The 25445-nt window shown below is 45.6% G+C and overlaps 1 protein-coding gene across 1 annotated transcript in view; it reads left to right on the forward strand.

The window, feature by feature from the left end:
- ALDH6A1 (aldehyde dehydrogenase 6 family member A1) overlaps positions 1 to 25445 on the forward strand; it is a 167519-nt gene that overhangs the window by 88468 nt on the left and 53606 nt on the right. Inside the window, 1 exon segment of the mRNA XM_029598441.1 lies at positions 23670 to 23851. Coding sequence (XP_029454301.1) covers positions 23670 to 23851 — 182 coding nt within the window.

Below are 25445 nucleotides of genomic sequence, written 5' to 3' on the forward strand. Positions count from 1 at the left end.
GTAAGACATTGATAAGACAGGCTAAGAGAGAATTTGAAAAGAAGTTGGCCGTAGAGGCAAAACTCACAGTAAAACTTTTTTAAATATATCCGAAGCAGAAGAGCCTGTGAGGGAGTCAGTGGACCGTTAGATGATCGAGGGTTAATTTAAAGGAAGCACTTAGAGAAGAAAGGCCATCGCCGAAAGATTAAATGATTCTTTGCTTCGGTGTTTACTGAAGAGGATGTTGGGGATGGTACCGTTAATGGAGAAGGTTTCATGGGTAATGATTCAGATGGACTGAATCAAATCACGGTGAACCTAGATATGGTAGATCTGATTGACAAACTTAAAGTAGTAAATCACCTGGACCGGATGGTATACACAGCAGAGTTCTGAAGGAACTAAAAAATGAAATTTCAGACCTATGAGTAAAAATTTGTAACCTGTCATGAAAATCATCCTTCGTACCTGAAGACTGGAGGATAGCAAATGTAACCCCGATATTTAAAAAGGGCTCCAGGGGTGATCCGGGAAACTACAGACCGGTTAGCCTGACTTCAGTGCCAGGAAAATAGTGGAAAGTGTTCTAAGATCAAAATCACAAAACATATATAATCTCCATTATATACAAAACCATCCATCAACATGCTACAATTGACCTACAAATCCCGCTCCACTTACATAACTCCTCAAGACCTACCAGAGACGCATACAGAGGTTCACTCCAGGTACCTCCTACCAAAACCACTAGACATATTACATTAAGAGATCGGGCCCTCTCTACAGCCGGTCTCCCTTTATGGAACTCCATCCCCCCCCAATCTTAGACAGGAGCCCTGACTTCCAACCTTCAGGAAAAGACTTAAGACTTGGCTGTTTAAACAAGCATTCCCGGACTCCAATTAATTTCTCACACCATCAAAATATATAACACAGCCAGTTCAGTTTCAGCTCTTGTAAATTATTTAAGCCGTTTGTTAACCTTTCCTTTTATTTCTCTCTTCTCTCCCAGTTCAATCATCCTTGTTATTTGTAACTGCCTTCTTCCGCACTATAGTTCCAGTTTGAAGTTTATTATGCACCCCTGTTTAACTGTAAACCAGCATGATGTGATTGTATCATGAATGCCGGTATATAAAAACCTTAAATAAATAAATAACATATAGAAAGGCATGGTTTAATGGAACATAGTCGACATGGATTTACCCAGGGCAAGTCTTGCCTCACAAATCTGCTTCACTTTTTTGAAGGAGTTAATAAACATGTGGATAAAGGTGAACCTGTAGATGTAGTGTACTTGGATTTTCAGAAGGCATTTGACAAAGTCCCTCATGAGAGGCTTCTAAGAAAACTAAAAAGGGATAGGAGGCAATGTCCTTTTGTGGATTACAAACTGGTTAAAAGACAGAAAACAGAGAGTAGGATTAAATGGTCAATTTTCTCAGTGGAAAAAGGTAAACAGTGGAGTGCCTCAGGGATCTTAACTTGGACCGGTGCTTTTCAATATATATATATATATATATATATGATCTGGAAAGGAATACAACAAGTGAGGTCATCAAATTTGCGGATGATACAAAATTATTCAGAGTAGTTAAAATCACAAGCGGATTGTGATACATTACAGGAGGTCCTTGCAAGACTGGAAGATTGGGCATCCAAATGGCAGATGAAATTTAATGTGGACAAGTGCAAGGTGATGCATATAGGGAAAAATAACCCTTGCTGTAGTTACACGATGTTAGGTCCATATTAGGAGCTAACACCCAGGAAAAAGGAAAAATGGCTCTTCCGACAAGCCTACCCTGATTAAGTACACTGACTTCCGCAAGTATCTTGCCTACGCCTTGTATATTCCTGTAAATAGTCCGTTGCAGTTTTATTTATTGCTTTAATTCCTCCACCTCCTGCTCTTTGTATACTCCTCCTTGTTCGCCCTCCCTGTTCATTGTAATTTCTGCCTTTAAAGTTACATTGTAAACCGGTATGATGTATGCATACTAATACCGGTATATAAAAGTTTTTAAATAAATAAATAAATAAATAAATAGGCATCATAGTGGATAATACTTTAAAATCGTCGGCTCAGTTGCTGCAGCATTCAAAAAAGCAAACAGAATGTTAGGAATTATTAGGAAGGGAATGGTGAATAAAACGGAAAATGCCATAATGCCTCTGTATCGCTCCATGGTGAGACCGCACCTTGAATACCGTGTACAATTCTGGTCGCCGCATCTCAAAAAAGATATAATTGCGATGGAGATGGTACAGAGAAGGGCAACCAAAATGATAAAGGGGATGGAACAGCTCCCCTATGAGGAAAGGCTGAAGAGGTTGGGGCTGTTCAGTTTGGAGAAGAGATGGCTGAGGGGGGATATGATAAAGGTGTTTAAGATCATGAGACATCTTGAATGAGTAGATGTGAATTGGTTATTTACATTTTCGGATAATAGAAGGACTAGGGGGCATTCCATGAAATTAGCAAGTACCACATTTAAGACTAATCGGAGAAAATTCTTTTTCACTCAACGCACAATTAAACTCTGGAATTTGTTGCCAGATGATGTGGTTAGTGCAGTTAGTGTAGCTGGACATTGTTTAAAAATGCAGTCTTGGAAGCCCAGACCAGATGTATTCCATGCATTTAAAAAAGTGTAAGGAAGCCAAACAACTACTAGCATGATTAAAAAGTGAGATGAGAGAGGCTATTCTAGCCAAAAGAAAATGTTTCATAAATGGAAAAAGGATCCAAATGAAGAAAACTAGAAATAGCATAAGCACTGGACAGTTAGTTGCAAAGCTTTGATAAGGAAGAGAAAGGCAGAATTTGAAAACAAACTTGCTATGGAAGGAAAAATTCACAATAAAAAATTTTTCAGGTACATTTGAAGCAACAAAACTATGAGGGAATAAGTTGGACCAGTAGATGATCAAGGGGTAAAAGGGGCACTAAGGTAGGACAAGCCATGGCAGAGAGATTAAATTAATTCTTTGTTTTGATCTTTACTGAGGAAGATGGAAGGGAGATACCTATCCCAAAAATGATATTTAAAGGTGATGATTCAGAGGAACTGAATCAAATCTCAGTGAACCTGGAAGATGTAATAGGGCAAACTAAAGAATAGCAAATCATCTGAACCAGATAGGATATATTCCATAATGTTGAAAGAATTGAAAAATGAAATTGCAGATCTAATATTAGTAATCTGTAAAATCTATCATTAAAATCAGCTACAGTACTTGAAGACGGAGGGTGACCAACACAACACCAGTTTTTAAAAGGGTTCTGGGGTGATCCTACACCTGGGAAACTACAGACCTAGTGAGCTTGATCTCTAAGCCAGGAAAAATGGTTGAAACTATTATAAAGAACAAAATTACTAAACTTATAGATAGACATAGTTTAAGCCAACATGGATTTAGCCAAAGGAAGTTTTGCCTCATCAATCTGCTACATTTTTTTGAAGGTTTTAATAAACATGTGGATAAAGGTGAGCCAGTTGCTATAGTGTATCTGGATTTTCAGAAAGCATTTGACAAAGTATCTTATAAGAGACTCTTAAGAAAATTAAAAAGTCATGGGATAAGAGGCAATGTTCAATTGTGGATTGAGAACTGGTTTACAGATAGAAAACAGATTTCTCGTAAGAGAAAAATTCAAGATGGTCTCTCTGGGCACGCTGATCCCCCTCCTCCGAAGAGGAAACTGGCTGTGCTCCCTCGACCTGAAGGAGGCATTTGCACACATTGCAATTGTCCCCAGCCACAGGAAGTACCTCTGCTTCCTGGTGGGGAATGCACATTTTCAATACAGAGTGCTGCCCTTGGGCTGGCATCAGCCCCCCACGTTTTCACCAAAAGCTTGGCAGTGGTGGCTGCCTACCTCAGGTGTCACTCGGTCCACATGTTCCCAATCCTGGATGACTGGCTGGTCAGGAGCGACTCCCGCTCCGAAGCCTTGCAAGCTCTGGCCCTGATGGTTCAGACCCTGCAGATGGTGGGGTCGTTATCCAACTTCCCCAAGTCGCACCTCTGTCCGTCCCTGCAGCTAGACTTCATAGGCACTAGGTTGGACATGGCACAAGTGAAAGCTTTCCTGCCCAAGGACCAGGCGACTGTCCTTGCCTCGCTGGCTACCCTCGTCCGCAACAAGGGTGCGAGCCCATCTCCTGCTCCATCTACTGGCCACATGGTGGCCTCTGTCCATGTGATTCCCCTTAGGCCACCTCCTATGTTGAGCTCTCAGTGGGCCTTGCAGTCCCAGTGGCGACAGGCATCTCAGGATCTGGAGGCTCTGATCACGGTCACAGACCCTCTCAGGCTATCTGACCTGATGGGAAGGCCTTCCCAATCTAGAACGCGGGCTTCCCTTCCAGCCCGCGCCGCCCCAAGTGACCGTCACCACCGATGCTTCTCCTCAGGTGTGGGGAGCCCACATGAACAACCTACAAACTCAAGACTTTTGGACCGCCACAGAAGCACATTGCCAGATAAACTTTCTGGAGCTTCGGGTGATACAGTATGCCTTGTGGGCATTTCAGGATCAGTTGTGGTCCAAGGAAGTTCTGATCCAGACAGACAACCAGGTCGTGATGTGATACATCAACAAGCAGGGCGGCACAGGCTCTTTCCTCCTCTGCCAGGACGCAGTGCAGGTCTGGAACTGGGCCCTCTCACAAGGGATGTATCTGCGGGCAACCTATCTGCCAGGTCACCTCAACATGCTTGCGGACCGTCTCAGCCAGTCCTTCCAGCCACACGAGTGGTCCCTCAACCCAGCGGTGGCGGCCGGCCTCTTCCGCCACTGGGGTATGCCGGATGTGGACCTGTTCGCATCCCCTCTCAACCATAAGGTGAACAGGTTCTGCTCCCTAGTAGTGGGGAACAGCCACCCGGCCTGCGATGCCTTCTCCCTTCACTGGGAGAAGGACCTCCTTTATGCGTACCCGCCTCTCCCACTTCTCTCAGAGGTCCTGTTGAAGCTTCAGGAGGACAGCGGGGACCATGATTCTTGTGGCACCCTCATGGCCTCGGCAGGTTTGGTTCCCACTCCAGGACCTGTTGGTTCGTGCACCCATTCCGCTTGGGATGGCGCCCGACCTCATATCACAGAACCAGGATACCCTGCACCACCCAAACCTCCGGGCACTGGCCCTCATGGTTTGGATGTTGAGTGCATGATCCTCCAGCCCTTACAGCTCTCAGACTGTTTCCTGGGTTCTGATCAAATCCCGAAACCTTCGATCAAGAAGTCCTACACCTCAAAGTGGAAGCGTTTTTCCAACTGGTGCGGAGGGCATGGGTTGGACCATTTCTCGTGCTCTCTCCCCTGGCTGTTGGTCTACCTGTGGCACTTATCTCTTCTTGCTTCTTTCTCAGGAGGTTGATGACTCTGGAGTGAATTCCAGAGCAGTTATGGAACTTACCACCTATTTAGCACATGTGGGCTGCGATTTGGTCTGCACCTCGGCCAGCGGAATGGCTTTAGTAATAGTGGCAGACGTCAATTATGGCTGAGAAATTGGTCGGCCGAAGCAGCCTCCAAAGCTAATCTTACTAAATTGCCTTTTAAAGCCTCGCTCTTGTTTGGTAGCGAATTGGAGAAACTGGCCAGTAAGTGGGGCGAATCCCCAGTCCTTGGTTGCCGGAAGATAAGAAGCAGTCACCATGCCCCTTTTGTATGAGGGGTCATCTCAAGGGTTCCAAGCGGTTTCATCCCTACAGAGAGGCGACCTTTCAGAGGACTCGGGCTTTGGGCAGGTTTCAGTCCTTTTATCCGAGACAGCCCAAGCGGGGAGTGGAACCTCCCGAGCCTCCCAGTTAAGGTTTGCCGACCAACCCCTGGGAACAGGAGCTAGGGGGATGCCTTTCCCTCTTTTATCAGAGGTGGGTTGAAATCACATCGGATCAGTAGGTCCTGGAGGCGATACGAGAGGGATATGCACTGGAGTTTCGCAGTATTCCTCGGGACGTGTTCATGGTGTCTCCCTGCCACTCTCCGCAGAAGAAGCACACAGTGTGTAGTGTACACTGTCAAGGCTCCTCAGTCGGAGGGCTGTGGTTCCAGTACCTCATCTCAAGAAAATATGGGTCGATACTTCATTTATTCTGTTGTGCCTAAGAAGGGGAGGGCTCTTTTCGTCCTATCCTGGATCTCAAAGGGATCAGCCGTCATTTGCGGGAGACTCATTTTCGCATGGAAACATTGCGCTCAATGATAATGGATGTGCAGTGGGGGAATTTCTGACTTCCTTGGATCTGTCTGAGACGTACCTCCATATTCCCATCCAATTGGAGCACCAACTTTTTCTGCATTTCGCTGTGTGGACTGCCATTATCAGTTTTGGGTGCTGCCTTTTGGTCTGGCCACCGCTCCCAGAACTTTTTCCAAGATTATGGTGGTGATGGCAGCATAGTTGAGAAAGGATGGAATCTTGGTGTACACATATTTGGATGACTAGCTGATTTGGGCCAAATCTCTGGAAGAGAGCAACCTGGTGACCTGCAAGGTAATTATCCTGTTGCAGGAGCTCGGATGGGTGGTGAACCCAGCCAAGAACAGTCTTCAGCCATCTTAATCGTTGGAGTATCTGGGTGTTCGGCTCGACATGAAGCAGGGTAAAGTTTTCCTACCAGAAGCTTATATTCAGAAGTTGATGACATAAGCACGTCTCTTGATGAACATTATATGGCCGACAGTATGGTCCTATCTACAGGTACTCGGTTTGATGGGGGTACCCTGGAAATGGTGTCATAGGCGAGAGTGCATATGTATCCTCTTCAGTGCTTCCTGCTGACTGGTTGGAACACAGAGTCTCAGAACTATTCGATTCGGCTCCACCTGCCGATAGAAGTCTATCACCTTCAGTGGTGGTTGCAAGCGGATCATCTGAGAAAGGGAGCTTCCCTGACATCACCGGACTGGTTGGTACTTATGACAGATGCAAGCCTCCAGGGTTGGGGAGTTCACTGTCATGAACTAATGTTGCAAGGGCGCTGAAATACAGAAGAGTCTCTCAGGAATATTAATTGGCTGGAAGCTCAAGCGGTCCGGTTGGCATGTTTGCAGATCAGTGGCAGGCTGAAGGGTCAAGCGGTCCGGATAATGTCGGACAACGCAATGACCGTGGCTTACATCAGTTGGCAAGGAAGAACCAAGAACCAATAAGTGTTGCAAGAGATAGACCAACTTATGGAATGGGCAGAAGTGCATCTTCAGGCAATCTCTGCCTCGCACATTGCAGGAAAAGACAATGTAAGAGCAAATTTTCTCAGCAGGGAGAGTCTGGACCCAGGAGACTGAGTATTGTCAGATGAGGTGTTCATCTGATAGTTGATCGCTAGGGCCTTCTGGTTCTAGACCTGCTGGCGACTTCTCTTCAATGCAAAGGTTCATCAATTTTTCAGTTGCAGGAGAGATCCAAAGTCCTTGGGTATCGATGCTCTTGTGTGGGTCTGGCCAGAGGACTGCTGTTTGCCTTTCCCCCTGTGGCCCTTGGACAGAATAGTTTATAGAGTCGAAGGTCACAGAAGAATGGTGCTTTTGGTGGGACCAGATTGACCCAGGAAACCATGGCATGCAGATCTGCGAAGACTCCTGATAGACTCCTATCTCTGTCTTCTGGTGCACAGGAGCCTGTTGCAGCAGGGATCTGGCCTTCATGAAGATTTGACTCTGTTTTGTCTTATGGTGTGACCCTTTAGAGCAGTGGTTCTCAACCTTTTTTCCATCATGGCACACCTGACAGATGAAGCTCACATATTTGACACATTGCATACTACATTTAACAGCTATACTAAAAAAAAAAAAAATCCTAGATATTTTATTGTTGAAAATGATGCAGGAGAAAGATAATATATTCTTTAATTTCAATAACTGCTTATAAAATGTTATTTTTTCACAAATATTTTAATCTTTGCTTACTGCATCAGTGAGAAATCTGGGACTGATGTGCTTATGTAGCACACAGTTTCTCCATACAAACTCATGCATTTCTTTCAACTTCAGAAAGTTGTGACCTCTTCTTGAGTTATACAGAGCAGAGTTAGGAAATGTCCCCTTTCAACTCACCATACAAATATTGTATTCAAATTCTGATATCACCTCTGTAATAGTACTTCACAATCCCTTCCCTGCCAGCCACTTTGTGAAATAACATAAAAACCTGCTAAAAAGATATTTAGAAATTATATAGCATACCATAACAGCACTAACACCCAGGACTTGAACAGCAGCAACCTACCTATGAAAAAACAAGGCTGCAAATATAGGACACAGTGCCCAGAATCTACTTCCTAGTTAGCAGAATCCCTCACTCTGTCAAACATGGAGAATGCAGCCTGACTAACATCTAATACAGAATAAAAAGACCATACAGAGAAAAACTGAAACTCCAAGAAGCAGGGGGGAAGGGGAGGTGCGGCTTGGATTGGTGGAGAAGTGATTGCTAGGGTTGAGAGAAAAGCTGCAGCAGGAAGCGACAATGATACATTTTAAGTACCAGCAACTTAGTCTGCACTCTCCTCAAGCAGCAAGCACATGTGGCTGTTATAGAAAGCAAATTTTTGGTGACACACCAGTATGTCCCAATACACTGGTTGAGAACCATTGCTATAGAGGGCTCGCTTGTTGAAGCATGGATATTTGCTATGAAAATGAAAGTTCTGTACTTCCTTAGCCTATGTGCGGGTTTGCCGAGTGTTTGAGGCTTGGTGTGAAGATTGAGGTGTGTTTCCTCACTCAGTTAAGATCCTACTCATTTTGGAATTTTTGCAGGATGGGTTGAATAAAGAATTGGCCCTTAATTCCTTGAAGGTACAGGTAGCGGTTCTTGCTTGTTTCAGAGACCAGATGAATGGTGAATCCTTATCGGCTCATCCTGATCTGGCCTATTCTTGATGGGAATGAAACATCTTCGTCTCCCTTGAGGTCACTGGTACCCTTGTAGAGTCCTAATCTGGTGTTGGATTTCTTGGTGGGCCCTACATTTCGACCTTTCTTTACAGTTACTGACTTTGAAACGGTGTTCCTGGTGGTGATATGTTCTGCGTGTTGAATTTCCAAGCTGCAGGCCTAGTCTTGCCGGGAGCCGTTCCTTCGGATGACTCCAGGGACATGATTCATCTGTGTACTGTTCCTTCTTTTTTGCCTAAAGTGGTCTCAGATTTTCACTTGAATGAGTCCATTTCTTTGCTGTCTCTGGATAGGGAAAGAGATGCAGAGGAATATCGCCTGTTGTGTCCCTTGGATGTCAAGAGACATGTCGTGAGATATCTGGAGGTTTCTAAACCTTTCCAAAAGACAGATTGCCTATTTGTCCTTTATGGTGGAGGTAAACAGGGAGAGCAGCTTTGTGGGCTACGGTAGCTCACTGGATTAAGGAGGTAGTCACGGCCACGTATGTAACCGCTGAAAAACCGTTGCCTACTCAGGTTAGGACTCATTCTACTAGGACTCAGGCAGTGTCATGGGCAGGGGTTGGATTATTGTCTCCAGTCAACACTTGCCGAGCTGCCACGTGGTCCTCCTTACACACCTTTTCCAGGTGTTATCGACTGGATGTGCAGGCCTGGGAGGACACTGCCTTTGCACATGCGGTTTTGACTGGACCGCAGGCAGCCTTCCCACCCTGTTCGGGAGTAGCATGGATACATCCCACTGGTCTTGAACCCATCTGTCTGGGTGCTAGGAAATGAGAAATTATTACTTACCTGATAATTTCCTTTTCCTTAATCCAGACAGATGGATTCGGCTTCCCACCCTTGGCTGCTGAATGATTCTGTTATAGTCCTGCATGGCTACGTGTTCCAGAGATTACTGGTAAAGGTTCATCCAGTCCCTAGATTAGTGTTCATACATTCTTTGCCTGAGTTCAGTGTTTCCTGTTGGTTGAATACTGAAATGGTTATCTGTTATGAATCAAGTTTTTGCTAGTCTGTCCACAGTTGGCTTTTGAAGAAATACTGGCAGGCTGATGTCACTACAGGAGTAAATATACTGTGACGTCAGTTTGCTCCGTCTCCATCTGCAGGTAGAGGGGCATAACCCAATGGTCCTGAATCCATCTGGGATTGGGAGTTCACAGATGTGCACGAACCCTGCTTATCAGATTTGGAGCATCTGAAGTTGAAAAACAATGGGTTAGGGAAATCTTTTTTGCTTCTTCAGATCAACATAAGGCAGGAGTAGCCAAATTGGTTAATAAATCTGTTGCTATTACTGATATTCATACTATTAAAGATCCAGCAGGGAGGTTCATATTCGTGGAAGCGCAACTCTTTGGGAAACTCAGCCTTTTAGGGAATATATATGCTACATATGTTTATAATAATTCTTTTTTTGCCAAGATTGTCAGTATTATGCTCTGATATATCCATATTCCTTTATTAATAGTGGGTGACTTTAATACTGTCTTCGATTCCAGCCTAGATAGACAACCTGCTAATAAACCCATTGTATCCAGAGATGAGAGACCAGGAATTCCCTATTTGTGTCACCATCTCCATTTGATAGATGTTTGGAGTGCTTTGCATCCTTTAGAGCATGATTTCACTCATATTTCCAGGGCACATAATTCCAAGTCTCAACTTGACTATCTTTTCTTATTTGAAAAATGCTTCTCAAAGGTGGTACAATTGGAAATTAATCCACTTGAAATATCTAAGCACACTCCAATGTACATAGACATAGGAGTTTCAATGACTGCCATAGTCGTTGGAACTTTTTCTTCCTATCTGTACCATGATAAACAATTCCATGAATATGGAAAGAATATGAGACTTTTAATGGAATTCATTGAGAATTCCCTTTGCTCCGAGGGGAAACCATAGCATATACAGCAATGAAAAAAAAAAAGATATAATAAATTTGGAAAAAAAATTACGTGAGGATAAGCGGAAATATTCTGCTTCTCCCTCTCTAGAGCAGTGGTTCTCAACCGGTGTGTCGCGACACACCAGTGTGTCGCCAAGCACCGGCAGGTGTGTCGCGGCTCCTGGTGTTCCACTGCCCCGCTTGTGCTTCCCTTCTCCCCAGGCGCGGGGCTGAAGAATGGAGAGACGCTGCGCGCCACCGCTGGAGGCCAGGCCGGCGGGGCTGAAGAAAGAAGAGACGCTGCGCGCCGCTGCTGGCGGCTGAAGAGCGGAGAGATGTGTGCCCCGACGCCAGCGGGGCCGAAAAATGAAGAGACCTGCGCGCCACCGGCAGTGGCTGAAGAGCGGAGAGACCTGCGCGTCGACACCAGTGGGGCCGAAGAATGAAGAGACCTGCGCGCCGCCGGCGGCGGCTGAAGAGCGGAGAGACCTGCGCGCCGATGCCAACAGGGCCGAGAAACGAAGAGACCTGCGCGCCACCGGCGGCGGCTGAAGAGCGGAGAGACCTGCGCGCCGATGCCAGCGGGGCCGAAGAACGAAGAGACCTGCGCGCCGCTGGCGGCGGCTGAAGAGCAGAGAGACCTGCGCGCCGACGCCAGCAGAGCTAAAGAATGAAGAGACGCTGCGCGCCGATGCCAGCGGGGCCGAAGAATGAAGAGACCTGCGCACTGACGCCAGCGGGGCCGAAGAACGAAGAGACCTGCGCACTGACGCCAGCGGGGCCGAAGAATGTAGAGACGCTGTGCGCCGCTGCCGACAGCTGAAGAGCTGAGAGACCCTGCGCACCACAGGAGGCGGCTGGAGAGACATTGTGCACGTGGGAGGTCAAGCCAGAGGCAGCTGAGAAGGGGAGGCCAGGCTTATTGGGCCAAACAATGAGAAGGGGCTCCATGTGAGCTTGTGTGCCTGTGGTAGAATGGGTGCATGTGAGAGCTTGTGTGTGTGTGGTGGAATGGGTGCGTGAGTGAGAGCTTGTGTGCCTGTGGTAGAATGAGTGCCTGGGTGCGTGTGTTGGAATGCATGCCTGGTTGCATGAGTGAGAGCTTGTGTGCCTGTGATAGAATGGGTGCCTGGGTGGTGAGTGGCAGCTTTGTGTGTGTGCCTGTGGTAGAATGGGTGCCTGGGTGGTGAGTGGTAGCTTTGTGTGTGTGTGGTAGAATGGGTGCCTGGTTGCATGAGTGAGAGCTTGTGTGCCTGTGATAGAATGGGTGCCTGGGTGGTGAGTGGCAGCTTTGTGTGTGTGCCTGTGGTAGAATGGGTGCCTGGGTGGTGAGTGGCAGCTTTGTGTGTGTGTGGTAGAATGGGTGCCTGGGTGCATGAGTGAGAGCTTGTGTGTGTGATACAATGGGTGCATGAGTGGCAGTGTGTGTGTGTGGTAGAATGGGTGCCTGGGTGCATGAGTGAGAGCTTGAGTGAGTGTGTGTGGTACAATGGGTGCATGAGTGGCAGTGTGTGTGGTTGTAAGTGACAGAGTATGTGTGAGATTGTATGTAAGTGAGAGAGCATGTGTGTGATTGAGAGAGACTAGTCAGGGAGGTGACTGGTGTGTGTGTGAGAGACAGAGACTGGTCAGGGAGGTGACTGGTGTGTGTGAGTGTGTATGTGTGTGTGTGTGTGAGAGAGACAAAGACTGGTCAGGGAGGTGAATTGTGTGTGTGTGAGAGACAGAGACTGGTCAGGGAGGTGAATTGTGTGTGTGTGAGAGACAGAGACTGGTCAGGGAGGTGAATGGTGTGTGTGTGAGAGACAGAGACTGGTCAGGGAGGTGACTGGTGTGTGTGAGTGTGTATGTGTGTGTGTGTGTGAGAGAGACAAAGACTGGTCAGGGAGGTGAATTGTGTGTGTGTGAGAGACAGAGACTGGTCAGGGAGGTGAATTGTGTGTGTGTGAGAGACAGAGACTGGTCAGGGAGGTGACTGGTGTGTGTGAGTGTGTGTGTGTGAGAGACAAAGACTGGTCAGGGAGGTGAATGGTGTGTGTGTGAGAAACAGAGACTGGTCAGGGAGGTGACTGGTGTGTGTGTGTGTGTGTGTGTGTGTGTGTGGAAGAGATACTAGTTAGGGAAGTTTCTAGTCTGTATGAGACAGAGGCTGGTTGTGACTGGTTGTGGGCCTTAAGGAAGAGGACTGTGAGGACAGAGCTTCAGCAGCCACTGCTGCTTCTGGTGAGTGCTATTGGCCTGCAAGAGAAAGGAGTAGGAGAGTTGCTGGAGAGGGTAAGTAAAGACAGCTTTTTAAGTTTATTTTTCTTGATTGACTGCCATTTTAATTATTGGGTATTATGTGATGTGTCTGTTTTGAAATATTTTGATATTTAGACAATTTTTATTCATTTTTATAAGTTTTTAATTGTTGGATGTTATTCTGTTCATCAGCTGTTTTGTAACATTTATTAGTATAGTTTTACAATTATTTCTAAGTGGGTATCTATAAAAGCTTGGCTTGCTCTGTTTTCCCAATAGGAGGTGGTAAATATTTGTAGTGGTAAATTACTGTCTTTTCATAAGGAGGGGTATTGTGCCTGCCAGTATAAAGAGTTTGTTTTGCTTATACTGAGATGTCATCAGATCCAGAATATCTTTTTTTGTATGGTGAGCTGTACGGATAATGCCCTAGTTCTGCTCTGCACCCATTTTTGGGGGTCGACGTGGTTCCTGAGGATGCAGAATGTATATTTACATTTTGTCCCGTGACAGTCACATGTTCAGTGTGTCACGCACTTGAGAACCATCTGTCAGGTGTGTCCCAGCCGAAAAAAGGTTGAGAACCACTGCTCTAGAGAATTGAATACAATTTTTTGCCACCCAGACTGCTCTGAATACTCTGCTACATCAAAAACAAACAAAACAAGACCTGCTTTATTATAAACATAAAGGTATATACATGAGAAGAAAGTTAGGACTGTTAAAACCTGAGGAGGTAGTAAATATATCCAAACGATGAAAAACACTAAGGGACAAATTGTTTGGCCCCTAAAGGAAATGGGGAAATATTTTCTGATTATTATCAAAATGTATAACAAACTAATCCCTGTGACATCACAAAGGAGAGGGAATATTTTGATAAGTTAAATCTTCTGACTTTGACCTAGGAAAACCTACAATCAACGCTTAAGTGCTCCTCTTATACTATGCTTCTCCCATGTGGATGCTCCCACTATTGTCCACATACTTCATAAAACAAAAATTTATTTTTCCCCATTTAACCCCTGTCCAGGTCAATATTTAAGAACATAAGAAATTGCCATGCTGGGTCAGACCAAGGGTCCATCAAGCCCAGCATCCTGTTTCCAACAGAGGCCAAACCAGGCCACAAGAACTTGGCAATTATCCAAACACTAAGAAGATCCCATGCTACTGATGCAATTAATAGCAGTGGCTATTCCCTAAGTAAACTTGATTAATAGCCATTAATGGACTTCTCCTCCAAGAACTTATCCAAACCTTTTTTGAACCCAGCTACACTAACTGCACTAACCACATCCTCTGACAACAAATTCCAGAGCTTTATTGTGCGTTGAGTGAAAAATAATTTTCTCCAATTAGTCTTAAATGTGCTACTTGCTAACTTCATGGAATGCCCCCTAGTCCTTCTAGTATTCGAAAGTGTAAATAACCGAGTCACATCTACTCGTTCAAGACCTCTCATGATCTTAAAGACCTCTATCATATCCCCCTCAGCCGTCTCTTCTCCAAGCTGAACAGCCCTAACCTCTTCAGCCTTTCCTCATAGGGGAGCTGTTCCATCCCCTTTATCATTTTGGTTGCCCTTCTCTGTACCTTCTCCATCGCAACTATATCTTTTTTGAGATGTGGCGACCAGAATTGTACACAGTATTCAAGGTGCGGTCTCACCATGGAGCGATATAGAGGCATTGACATTTTCTGTTTTATTAACGATCTGGGTGATCTTGCCAGTCCTTTCCTCTGTCAACTTCTGGCATATTCCCAGATATGCTCAAACAAACATCCATCTTTCTAATCCCAAAGCAAAAAAAACGAAGACATTTCACAGCTTAGCAATTTATGCCCAATTGCATCCCTCACTTCATTAGCAAAATTAATTGAATCTGTGGTTCTACATCAGCTCACTGACTATTTATCTGACAACACTATTCTTCATCCAAATCAACATGGATTTCGTAAGGGCCATAGTACAGAAACCTTACTACTATCCTCCGATACCTTAATCAGAGGTTTCGGTGCCAATACTGTCTACATCCTAATGTTACTAGATATATCAGCTGCTGACACATTAGATCACCAAATTCTCCTTTCCCAGTTGCAGTCCATTGGCCTGTCAGATTCTTTTTTAAACTGGTTCCGATCTTACTTATCCAACTGTCCTATCAAATCAATATTGGCCCTCACTCTTCTGACTGGTACAGACCTTCCTCTGGTGTCCCTCAAGGATCTTGTCTCTCTATTATTTTGTTTAACATTTATCTAATACCACTGTGCCATCTACTCAACAGTCTTAATATTCAGTTTAAGATTTACGCCCACATGGTCTACATCGGGGTTAAGGGGTGGGGAGAAGGGGAAGGGTAGAGTATGAATGAGGTATGACTGCAATTGAACTCTCAAACTCGTACTAGCGGGGCTCCGCTGTACGGACTGGACGGGTGGAGAGATACGGGGGGGGGGGGTGTGTTAAAAACAGAAAATGCCGGGGATAAGCATCAGTTGAGGCTGTTTTGCCTGCTATAGGTTTCTCCTTGTAGTACGGCTTATGTTACTATTCCTTTTTCATTATGCTGTTGACCTTACATGTCAGTGTGTGATGCTTTTTCCCTATTAATAAAAAGTATTTTTGGAAAAAAAAAAAAAGATTTACGCCGATGATATTCGGATTTTTGTACCTTACTCTACATCTTGGTCCATTACACGTTCAGCTGTATGTTTATATATCAAAACTATTAACACTTGGTTGTCCCATAACCGCCTTAAACTGAATACATCCAAAACAGGAATTCTCCATCTTTCCACAATCCCCCAATCTACTTGCAGTCCTCCTTCACATCCGTTTTTAGATGACGTATCCATTCCCATAGTTTCTAAAGCACGAAACCTTAGGGTAATTTTAGACTCAAGCCGATCCATGTCTACAACTGTTAAAAACTCTTTCTATAAACTTCACATGTTAAATCCTCTCCGTCTCCTACTGTTTGCTGACGGTTTTCGCAGTGTTACAATCTCTTATTTTCACTGGCATAGATTACTGTAACGCCCTCTACCTTGGTCTCCATGATAACGCTCTTTGTCCATTACAGCTAATTCAAAATACTGCAGCGCATCTTAACTGGTGCTTCTTGGAAAGACCACATTACCCCAATCTTACATTCTCTGCATTAGCTTCCTGTTTCCTACAGAATAAAATATAAAATTCTTGCCATCATACACAGCTTAATACATAATGATTCTTGTACCTGGCTATGCACACTACTTCACATTTATCATGCTCCTTACATTAAAAGCCTCCCAGAAGTACTTACTGTTCGTCTTGCCAGGCTCGATATCCCCAGAAGATGTGCTTTTTCAGTCGCCAGCCCTTCACTCTGGAACTCCTTCCCAGATTATTTAAGGCAAATAACATCCCACAAGAAATTTAAAAAGGATCTAAAGACATACCTATTTTCTTTAGCCTTTAGATCACTCTCCATCTCTCATTAGGTCTCCTTGTTTAACTTCAGCGTCCAGTAGCACAGATTTAGACGTACATCTCTACCATCAGATTCTCAAGGCATCAGATCTCAATTGTAAGCCCCTTGTTCTTCATATTTATTTTAGTGTTTTTATAGTGTGTCAATTTTATGTTTTTTATTTATGTATAATAATTATAAACCATTTTGACCAACGTGTTATAAAGGCAGTATATAAACACTTTTAAATAAATAAACATGAGGTTTGGTCGGTCATAAAATCTGCAAAGTTATTCAGATTTCCTGGTCTGGATGGACTTCCAGGGAAATTCTATAAAATCTTAATTAAACAGGTATGCTTGCCTTTGGGTAGGGTTTTTGATACTCTACTGGAAAAGGGTAATTTCATATGGCATTCCAATAAAGCTAGAACAAGGTGTGTCACATAACAAATCTTGTGATTTGCGAAAGACTTCAATCAAAAGATGAGCAACTTAAGGATAATTTGATGCAGACTTAACAGTTGAAAGTCTAATGCAAGGCAGTAAGCATGTAAATATATCATTCAGGCTCAAGAAGTCCATTTAAAATTCCACAATCAATCCCCCAACACGGGCCATGTTTCACGGATAGCTGCATCAGGAGGGATGGGAATGACCAAAAGGTCTTAAATACAGGCTTAGCTCATAGCAAGACTTCAAAAACATAGTTTGCATGTGTTTCGCCTAGTCTCCACTTCCTGTCTGGTCATTATTACAATAAAGCAGCAATTATTGTATTGCCAAAACCAAATAGGGATCCTATGTTGCTGGGACCTTACAGACCCATCTCTCTACTAAATTTTGATATAAAGCTTATGGTGAAAATTATGGCAGATTTCCTGTCCCTCCTTTTATCAAAATTGATCGTAAAAAACAAGTGAGATTTGTGAAAGGAAGACAAGCAGTCCCAAATGAACGAAGGTGTCGCGTAACGTCACAGCGCCACCCCTAATACCCACACAGGGTAACCCTGTGGTCACTAGGAGAGTCCTGCCAAGCACTGCCCAGGCCCGCCTGTACTTGGGCACGTGCTTCTACAATGGGAACCTCCCACCTGCCAGTTGGGTTCCTGCTTGCCTCTGGGCAAGTTCCCCGTGCACAAGCTATCACCTGGTGGTTTCTAGGGACACTGAGGCCCCTCACAAGCAAGGGTCACCCAGTTCCTAGAAAAACACCCACAGACCAAATACACACATTGCCTGTATTGTTAGTCTCAGTACAAGACAGGCAGAGCTAACAAACTAATAGATTTATTAAGAAAAAGTGGGAACAGTGAACAGATAAAAGATTTAAACTGTGAACAGAAACAGGTAACACAAGGATTAAACAATAGAAACTAGTAAACATTTTTCGCTATCTTACTAGTGCCAGGGGAGGTCAAGAAAAGGCCGAGCACAGGAACTGAACAGCGTCTCAGTGCAAAGGTCTGTTCCCTCTGCACTCCCAGCTGAGACTGAAGAAGGCGAGTTCTCTGTCTCCAGGGCCAATCACGGCACGCAGTGCTAACAGTGAGCTTTCTGGCCAATGGCTCTGCAGGGTGTTTCAGTGTCATATGCACTCAGGGCTGCTGGGATCTATATGCTAGTCAAAGCAGCATCTAGTCCTGGGGGAATTCTGCTCTACTGCGGAGCGCAGAATTCCCCCCTGCGCAGAAAATGGCAGAGGAGACCCTAGCATGACACGAATGGAGCGCGCGAAGACGAAGGCCCTGGCAGGATGCGCTCTGCTTGGCAGCAAAGATGAAGGCCCCGGTGCGCCATTCGCGGCAAAAATGAAGGCCCCCGGTGCCGCGGGATGCCTGCTGTTCACTGCAAAAATGAAGGCCCCCGGTGCCGCGGGACGCGTGCTGTTCACTGCAAAAATGAAGGCCCCCGGTGCCACGGGACACGTGCTGTTCACTGCAAAAACGAGGGCCCCCATGTGCCGCAAACAGAGTGTGCTCCGCTTGCAGCGAAGATGAAGGTCCTGGTGAGAGTGAATGTGTATGTGTGTGAGAAGGAGGAGGGTGAGAGCAGGGAGAGGGTGTGAGAGAACAAGGGGGATGAGCAGGAGGGGGTGAGGGAGAGCATGGGAGGTGAGGGGGGGGATGCTTGAGTGTGGTTGCCAGAGAGAGGGAGCCTATATGAGGAGATTGTGAAGGAGTGTGTATGTGTGTGTGTGAGAGATTGGGAGCTCGTGTATGAAAAAGGGATCGTGTGTATGTGAGGGTGCTAGTCTGGGGGAAGGGATTGTGTATGTGTGAGACAGCTTGTGTGAAGGGGTGCATGAGAGAGAGACATAGGTAGCCTGTGTAAGAATGTGTGTGTGTGTGAGAGAAAGGGAGCTTGTGTGGGTGTGTATGCAAGAGAGAGGAACCCTGTATGAGGGGATGTGTGTGTGTGCGATAGAGTGAGGGAGCCTGTATGAGGGTGTGTGTATGTGCACTAGAGAAAGGGAGCATGTGTGTGAGAGAAGGAGGGACAGAGGGAGCCTGTGTGAGGGGATGTGTGTGTGTGCGAGAGAGTGAGGGAGCCTGTATGAGGGTGTGTGTATACTAGAGAAAGGGAGCATGTGTGTGAGAGAAGGAGGGACAGAGGGAGCCTGTATGAAGGGATGTGTGTGTGTGTGCGAGAGAGTGAGGGAGCCTGTATGAGGGTGTGTGTATGTATACTAGAGAAAGGGAGCATGTGTGTGAGAGAAGGAGGGACAGAGGGAGCCTGTGTGAGGGGATGTGTGTGTGTGCGAGAGAGTTAGGGAGCCTGTATGAGGGTGTGTGTATGTGTACTAGAGAAAAGGAGCATGTGTGTGAGAGGAGAAACAGAGGGAGCCTGTGTGAGGGGATGTGTGTGTGTGCGATAGAGTGAGGGAGCCTGTATGAGGGCGTGTGCACGTATACTAGAGAAAGGGAGCATGTGTGTGAGAGAAGGAGGGACAGAGGGAGCCTGTGTGAGGGGATATGTGTGAGGGAGCCTGTATGAGGGTGTGTGCATGTATACTAGAGAAAGGGAGCATGTGTGTGAGAGAAGGAGGGACAGAGGGAGTCTGTGTGAGGGGATGTGTATGTGTGTGAGATTTGTGAAAGGAGAGTGAGGGAGCTTGTATGAGGGTGTGTGTATGTGCACTAGAGAAAGGGAGCATGTGTGTGAGAGAAGGAGGGACAGAGGGAGTCTGTGTGAAGGGATGTGTATGTGTGTGAGGGAGCCTGTGTGAGGGTGTGTGTATGTGCACTAGAGAAAGGGAGCATGTGTGTGAGAGAAGGAGGGACAGAGGGAGTCTGTGAGAGGATGTGTATGTGTGTGAGAGAGTGAGTGAGGGAGACTGTATGAGGGTGTGTATGTGCACTAGAGAGAGGGAGCATGTGTGTGAGAGAAGGAGGAACAGAAGGAGCCTGTGTGAGGGGATGTGTGTGTGTGCGATAGAGTGAGGGAGCCTGTATGAGGGTGTGTGTATGTGCACTAGAGAGAGGGAGCATGTGTGTGAGAGAAGGAGGAACAGAAGGAGCCTGTGTGAGGGAATGTGTGTTTGTGCGATAGAGTGAGGGAGCCTGTATGACGGTGTGTGTATGTGTATTAGAGAAAGGGAGCATGTGTGTGAGAGAAGGAGGGACAGAGGGAGTCTGTGTGAGGGGATGTGTGTGTGTGCGATAGAGTGAGGGAGCCTGTATGACGGTGTGTGTATGTGTATTAGAGAAAGGGAGCATGTGTGTGAGAGAAGGAGGGACAGAGGGAGCCTGTGTGAGGGGATATGTGTGTGTGTGCGATAGAGTGAGGGAGCCTGTATGAGGGTGTGTGTATGTGCACTAGAGAGAGGGAGCATGTGTGTGAGAGAAGGAGGAACAGAAGGAGCCTGTGTGAGGGGATGTGTGTTTGTGCGATAGAGTGAGGGAGCCTGTATGAGGGTGTGTGTATGTGCACTAGAGAGAGGGAGCATGTGTGTGAGAGAAGGAGGGACAGAGGGAGCCTGTGTGAGGGGATGTGTGTTTGTGCGATAGAGTGAGGGAGCCTGTATGATGGTGTGTGTATGTGTATTAGAGAGAGGGAGCATGTGTGTGAGAGAAGGAGGGACAGAGGGAGCCTGTGTGAGGGTGTGTGTGTGTATGTGTATGTGTATTAGAGAAAGGGAGCCTATCGAGAAATTATGATTTTTGCCCTGGTAGAAGCACTGAAGTATTTGCTCTCTGCGTAAAAAGGGGATATCACAGTTGTACCATATTATTAATGGTCAAGGAAACACCTCACAGTTTGAAGATCTAGTCATGACTGAAAATACAGGACTTTGCATTTACAGCTTAAATTTTAGAAGGGAAGATTCCTTTCCTGGCACAATATGCTTTATTTGGAAAATGTCCTTCCTTTCCTCCTTTATCTTGCATCAAAACACAGAAAACCTTTGGATTAATAGTTTACCTTCCAGCCAAGTTCTCTATTTTGCAGACATTCCATCATTAATGGATTGGAGGAATACTATTCACAATGTTCTCGTTGTGGAACAACTTACAGCTCGCACGGGTTCTCCTCTAACAAAATAGAGAGTTTTTGGACATTTGGTTGCTGTATAGATCATCCTTATCCCACAGAGCCCGTAGTGAGGTGATCAAACTTGCAGATGACACAAAATTATTCAGAGTACATTAAATCTCAAGCAGGTTATGATAAATTGCAGAAGGACTTTGTGAGACTGGAAGATTGGGCAACCAAATGGCAGATGAAATTTAATGTGGACAAGTGCAAGGTGATGCATATAGGGAAAAATAACCCTTGCTGTAGTTACACAGTTAGGTTCCATTTTAGCAGCTACCACCCAGGAAAAAGATCTAGGCATCAAATTGATATTACATTGAAATCGTCGGCTCAGTGTGCTGCAGCAGTCAAAAAAGCAAACAGAATGTTAGGAATTATTAGAAAGGGAATGGTGAATAAAACGGAAAATGTCATAATGCCTCTGAATCGCTCCATGGTGAGACCGCACCTTGAATACTGTGTACAATTCTGGTCGCCGCATCTCAGAAAAAATATAGTTGCAGTGGAGAAGGTACAGAGAAGGGCGACCAAAATGATAAGGGGAATGGAACAACTCCCCTATGAGGAAAGACTAAAGAGGTTAGGACTTTTCAGCTTGGAGAAGAGACGGCTGAGGGGGGATATGATAGAGGTCTTTAAGATCATGAGAGGTCTTCAACGAGTAGATGTGACTCGGTTATTTTCACTTTCGAATAATAGAAGGACTAGGGGGCATTCCATGAAGTTAGCAAGTAGCACATTTAAGACTAATCAGAGAAAATTCTTTTTCACTCAACACACAATTAAGCTCTGGAATTTGCTGCCAGAGGATGTGGTTAGTGCAGTTAGTGTAGCTGGGTTCAAAAAAGGTTTGGATAAGTTCTTGGAGGAGAAATCCATTAATGGCTATTAATCAATTTTACTTAGGGAATAGCCACTGCTATTAATTGCATCAGTAGCATGGGATCTTCTTAGTGTTTGGGTAATTGCCAGGTTCCTATGTCCTGGTTTGGCCTCTGTTGGAAACATGATGCTGAGCTTGATGGACCCTTGGTCTGACCCAGCATGGCAATTTCTTATGTTCTTAAGTTGCACATTTAAAACAAATTGGAGAAATTTCTTTTTTCATCAGTACCAAATTAAGTTCTAGAATTCCTTGCCAGAGAATTTGCTAAGGCAGTTAGCTTAGCTGGGTTTAAAAAAGGTTTGGACAAGTTCCTGGAGGAGAAGTCCATAAACTGCTATTAATCAAGTTGACTTAGGGAATAGCCACTGCATATTACCAGTCTTAGTAGCATGGGATTTATTTAATGTTTGGGTACTTGCCAGGTACTTGTATCCTGAATTGGCCACTGTTGGAAACAGGATGCTCAGTCTGACCCGGTATGGTAACTTCTTATGTTCTTATGTATTGTCTATTGATGATTAAATATCCAAAGGGGTCCTGGGAAGAGTATTAGAGAGTTGGATGGGTTAGAGAATTTGTCTAGGTTTAAAACTGATCTGGTTTCACTATTAATGTCAGATCTAAACATGCATCATATGTTAACTATCTATATATTGTTTCTTCCTTTTATCCTACATATTTACACTCCAATGTAGGGTTATGAGGAGAGTTGGGGAGAGGTAGGAGGAATCTGGGTTTACAATTCTGCATTTCTCTCTAATTCTTGGAATTTCTGTGGTGTATGTGAGAACCAAATGTGTACCATGCATATTATCATTTGCTCTGCATTTCTCTTGAACTAAATACATTTACACACAAAAGGTGCTCTTTCTGCTTTTTAGAGGTTAGTGCCAGCAGCCTCGTTTCACTCTGGTTAAGGTGGAGCCCATCCTTCCCAGAATGTTCCCCAGTTCCTGACAAATCTAAAGCCCTCTTCCCTGCACCATCTCATCCACGCATTGAGACTCTGGAGCTCTGCTGCCTCTGGGGATCTACGCGAGGAATGGGAAGCATTTCTGAGAATGCCACCCTGAGGTTCTAGATTTCAGTTTTCTACTAGTCTAAATTCATCCTCCAAAACCTCCCTCTTGCACCTTCCTATGTCATTGAGCAATCTAAAGATGTGTTCTTTAAGGAAAAGCGAGATAAGGGAGATTTAATAGAGACATTTAACTACCTTCAAGGTTTTCATGCACGGAAGGGTGGCCTTTTTCAAAGGAAAGGCGACTCTAGAACAAGGGTTATGGGATGAGAGTGAATAGGGGTAGACTCAGGAGTAATGTAAGTAAATAGAGAGGATGGAGGATGCTTGGAAACCAGGACAGTATCTGAATGTAAGAAAGCCTGGGATAAACATAGATAGTCTCTGAGGGAGTGCTAGGGATGTTAAAGCTGCATAGTTGTTGTGGATGGGCAGACTAGAAAGGCAGTAATGATGTTTTTCTGCTACCATCTTTCTGTTTTTCCTCTGCCTGCATGGGCAGATGTGGTCTTGTGTATTCAAGGCCTCAGTTCTCTCCCCTAATCTTGAGCTAAGCACTTCATCTCTGCTGCCATTTCCCCTGCTATTACCAATGTCTCATTTGCATGGCCGACACTTTCTCTCCTTTCTTTCTCCCTCTGTCTTTTACTCGTTTCTTTAATGTGTGCTTTCCCCACACCCTGCTCTTCACCCTCACATCACTCTTCTCTAATTTCTGCTACCTGCAGGAGATCAGCCTGGTGCTGACCTGGGACCACTGATCAGCCCCAGTGCCAAGCAGCGCGTGTGTCAGCTGGTGGAAAGCGGCGTGAAGGAGGGGGCCAAACTTGCCCTGGATGGTCGCAATCTCAAAGTGAAGGGCTATGAAAATGGCAACTTTGTTGGTCCCACCATTCTAACTAAAGTCAAGGTAAGAGGAAGAGGTCATAGTAACGATGCCACAACAAGAACAAATGGTCCATTCAGTCTGTCCAGCAAGTTTCTTATGGTAGTAACTGCCACTCCGTGCAGGTTACCCCCATGTTTCTGTTAAGGGTAGTAACTGCCGCTCCGTGCAGGTTACCCCCATGTTTCTGTTAAGGGTAGTAACTGCCACTCTATGCAGATTACCCCCATGTTTCTGTTAAGAGTAGTAACTGCTGCACCGTACAGGTTACCCGCAATCCCTCTGGCACTGGACGGCCACCAGAAATATAGTCTGACCCTATAGCCTCCTTCAGCCAATGAGCAATGGTAGTCTTAGAAGCTTTTTGGCCCTTCTTTGCGCCACTCCACAGCACGAACAAATGATCGGACAACCTGAAACTATTTTTCAACTCCAAGTACCGTATTAAGGCCCACCTGACATCTAAATGCCTCAACTCAGAGGTGTGTGCTGAATCGGCCGGAAGATTGTGAAAAGCTGGAAGTTCCACCCATTGGCTCAAGTGGAACGCCTACACCGCTTTAGGGAGAAACGATGAGACCGTCCACAAAGAGACACAAGAATGCGAAATCCTTAAAAAATGCTCCCTGCAGGACAAGGCCTGAATTTCGGAGATCCTTCTGGCCGAACATATAGCCACCAAGAAAACTACCTTCAGGATAAGATCCTTAATGGTAGACCTATTAAGAGGCTTGAACAGCGCCGAACACAAAGTCCAAAGGACCAAATTAAGGTTCCAGGATGGACAAACGGCTTGAGATGGCGGTCGCAAATTCTTGGCTCCCCTAAGGAAACATATTACGTGCGGATGTGCCGCTAGCAGCCTGTCACGGACCTTACCTCTAAATCCAGCTAAGGCGGACATTTGGACTCTCAAGGAGCCTTCACCAGACCATTCTGCAAAAAGGACAGAATCTGGGATACCGAGGCCCGCTGAGGGCCAATGTCCTTAGAGACACACCAAGACTCGAACACCCTCCACACCCTTGCATAGGCCAAGGAGGTGGAAGACTTCTGAGCCTGTAACAAGGTAGCAATGACATCCTCCAGATGCCCCTTCTTTCTCATATGCTGCCTATCAAAAGCCAAGCCACTAGACAAAAGCGATCCCCCGATCGAAAAATACTGGACCTTGACGGAGCAGGTTTGGAAGATGGCCCAGCCTCAGTGGACCGTCCACGGACAAATTGATCAGGTCCACAAAGCAAGGGCGACGAGGCCACTGCAGGGCCACCAGGATCACGTTTCCTGGGTGGATCTCGATCCTTGGAGAAGCCTGCCCACCAGAGGCCACGGCGGGAATACATATAGTAGAATGTCGGTGGGCCATCGAAGAACCAGGGCATCGACCCCTTCCGCTCCTCGCTCCCTCCTGCGACTGAAGAAATGGGGGGCCTTGGCATTCTTCTGAGTAGCCATGAGATCCATGTGGGGAACTCCCCACCGGAGCACAGATTCATCGCAGCATCGGAGAGCTCCCATTCTGACGGTTGAGAAAGTGCGCTTGCGCATTGTCGGTTCCCGCTATGTGTGAAAGTGAGATCCGGGCCAGGTTCTGCTCCGTCCAAGACATCAGCTA

The sequence above is a fragment of the Rhinatrema bivittatum genome, chromosome 4 (assembly GCF_901001135.1).
Source record: "Rhinatrema bivittatum chromosome 4, aRhiBiv1.1, whole genome shotgun sequence".
Classification (NCBI taxonomy): Eukaryota; Metazoa; Chordata; class Amphibia; order Gymnophiona; family Rhinatrematidae; genus Rhinatrema; species Rhinatrema bivittatum.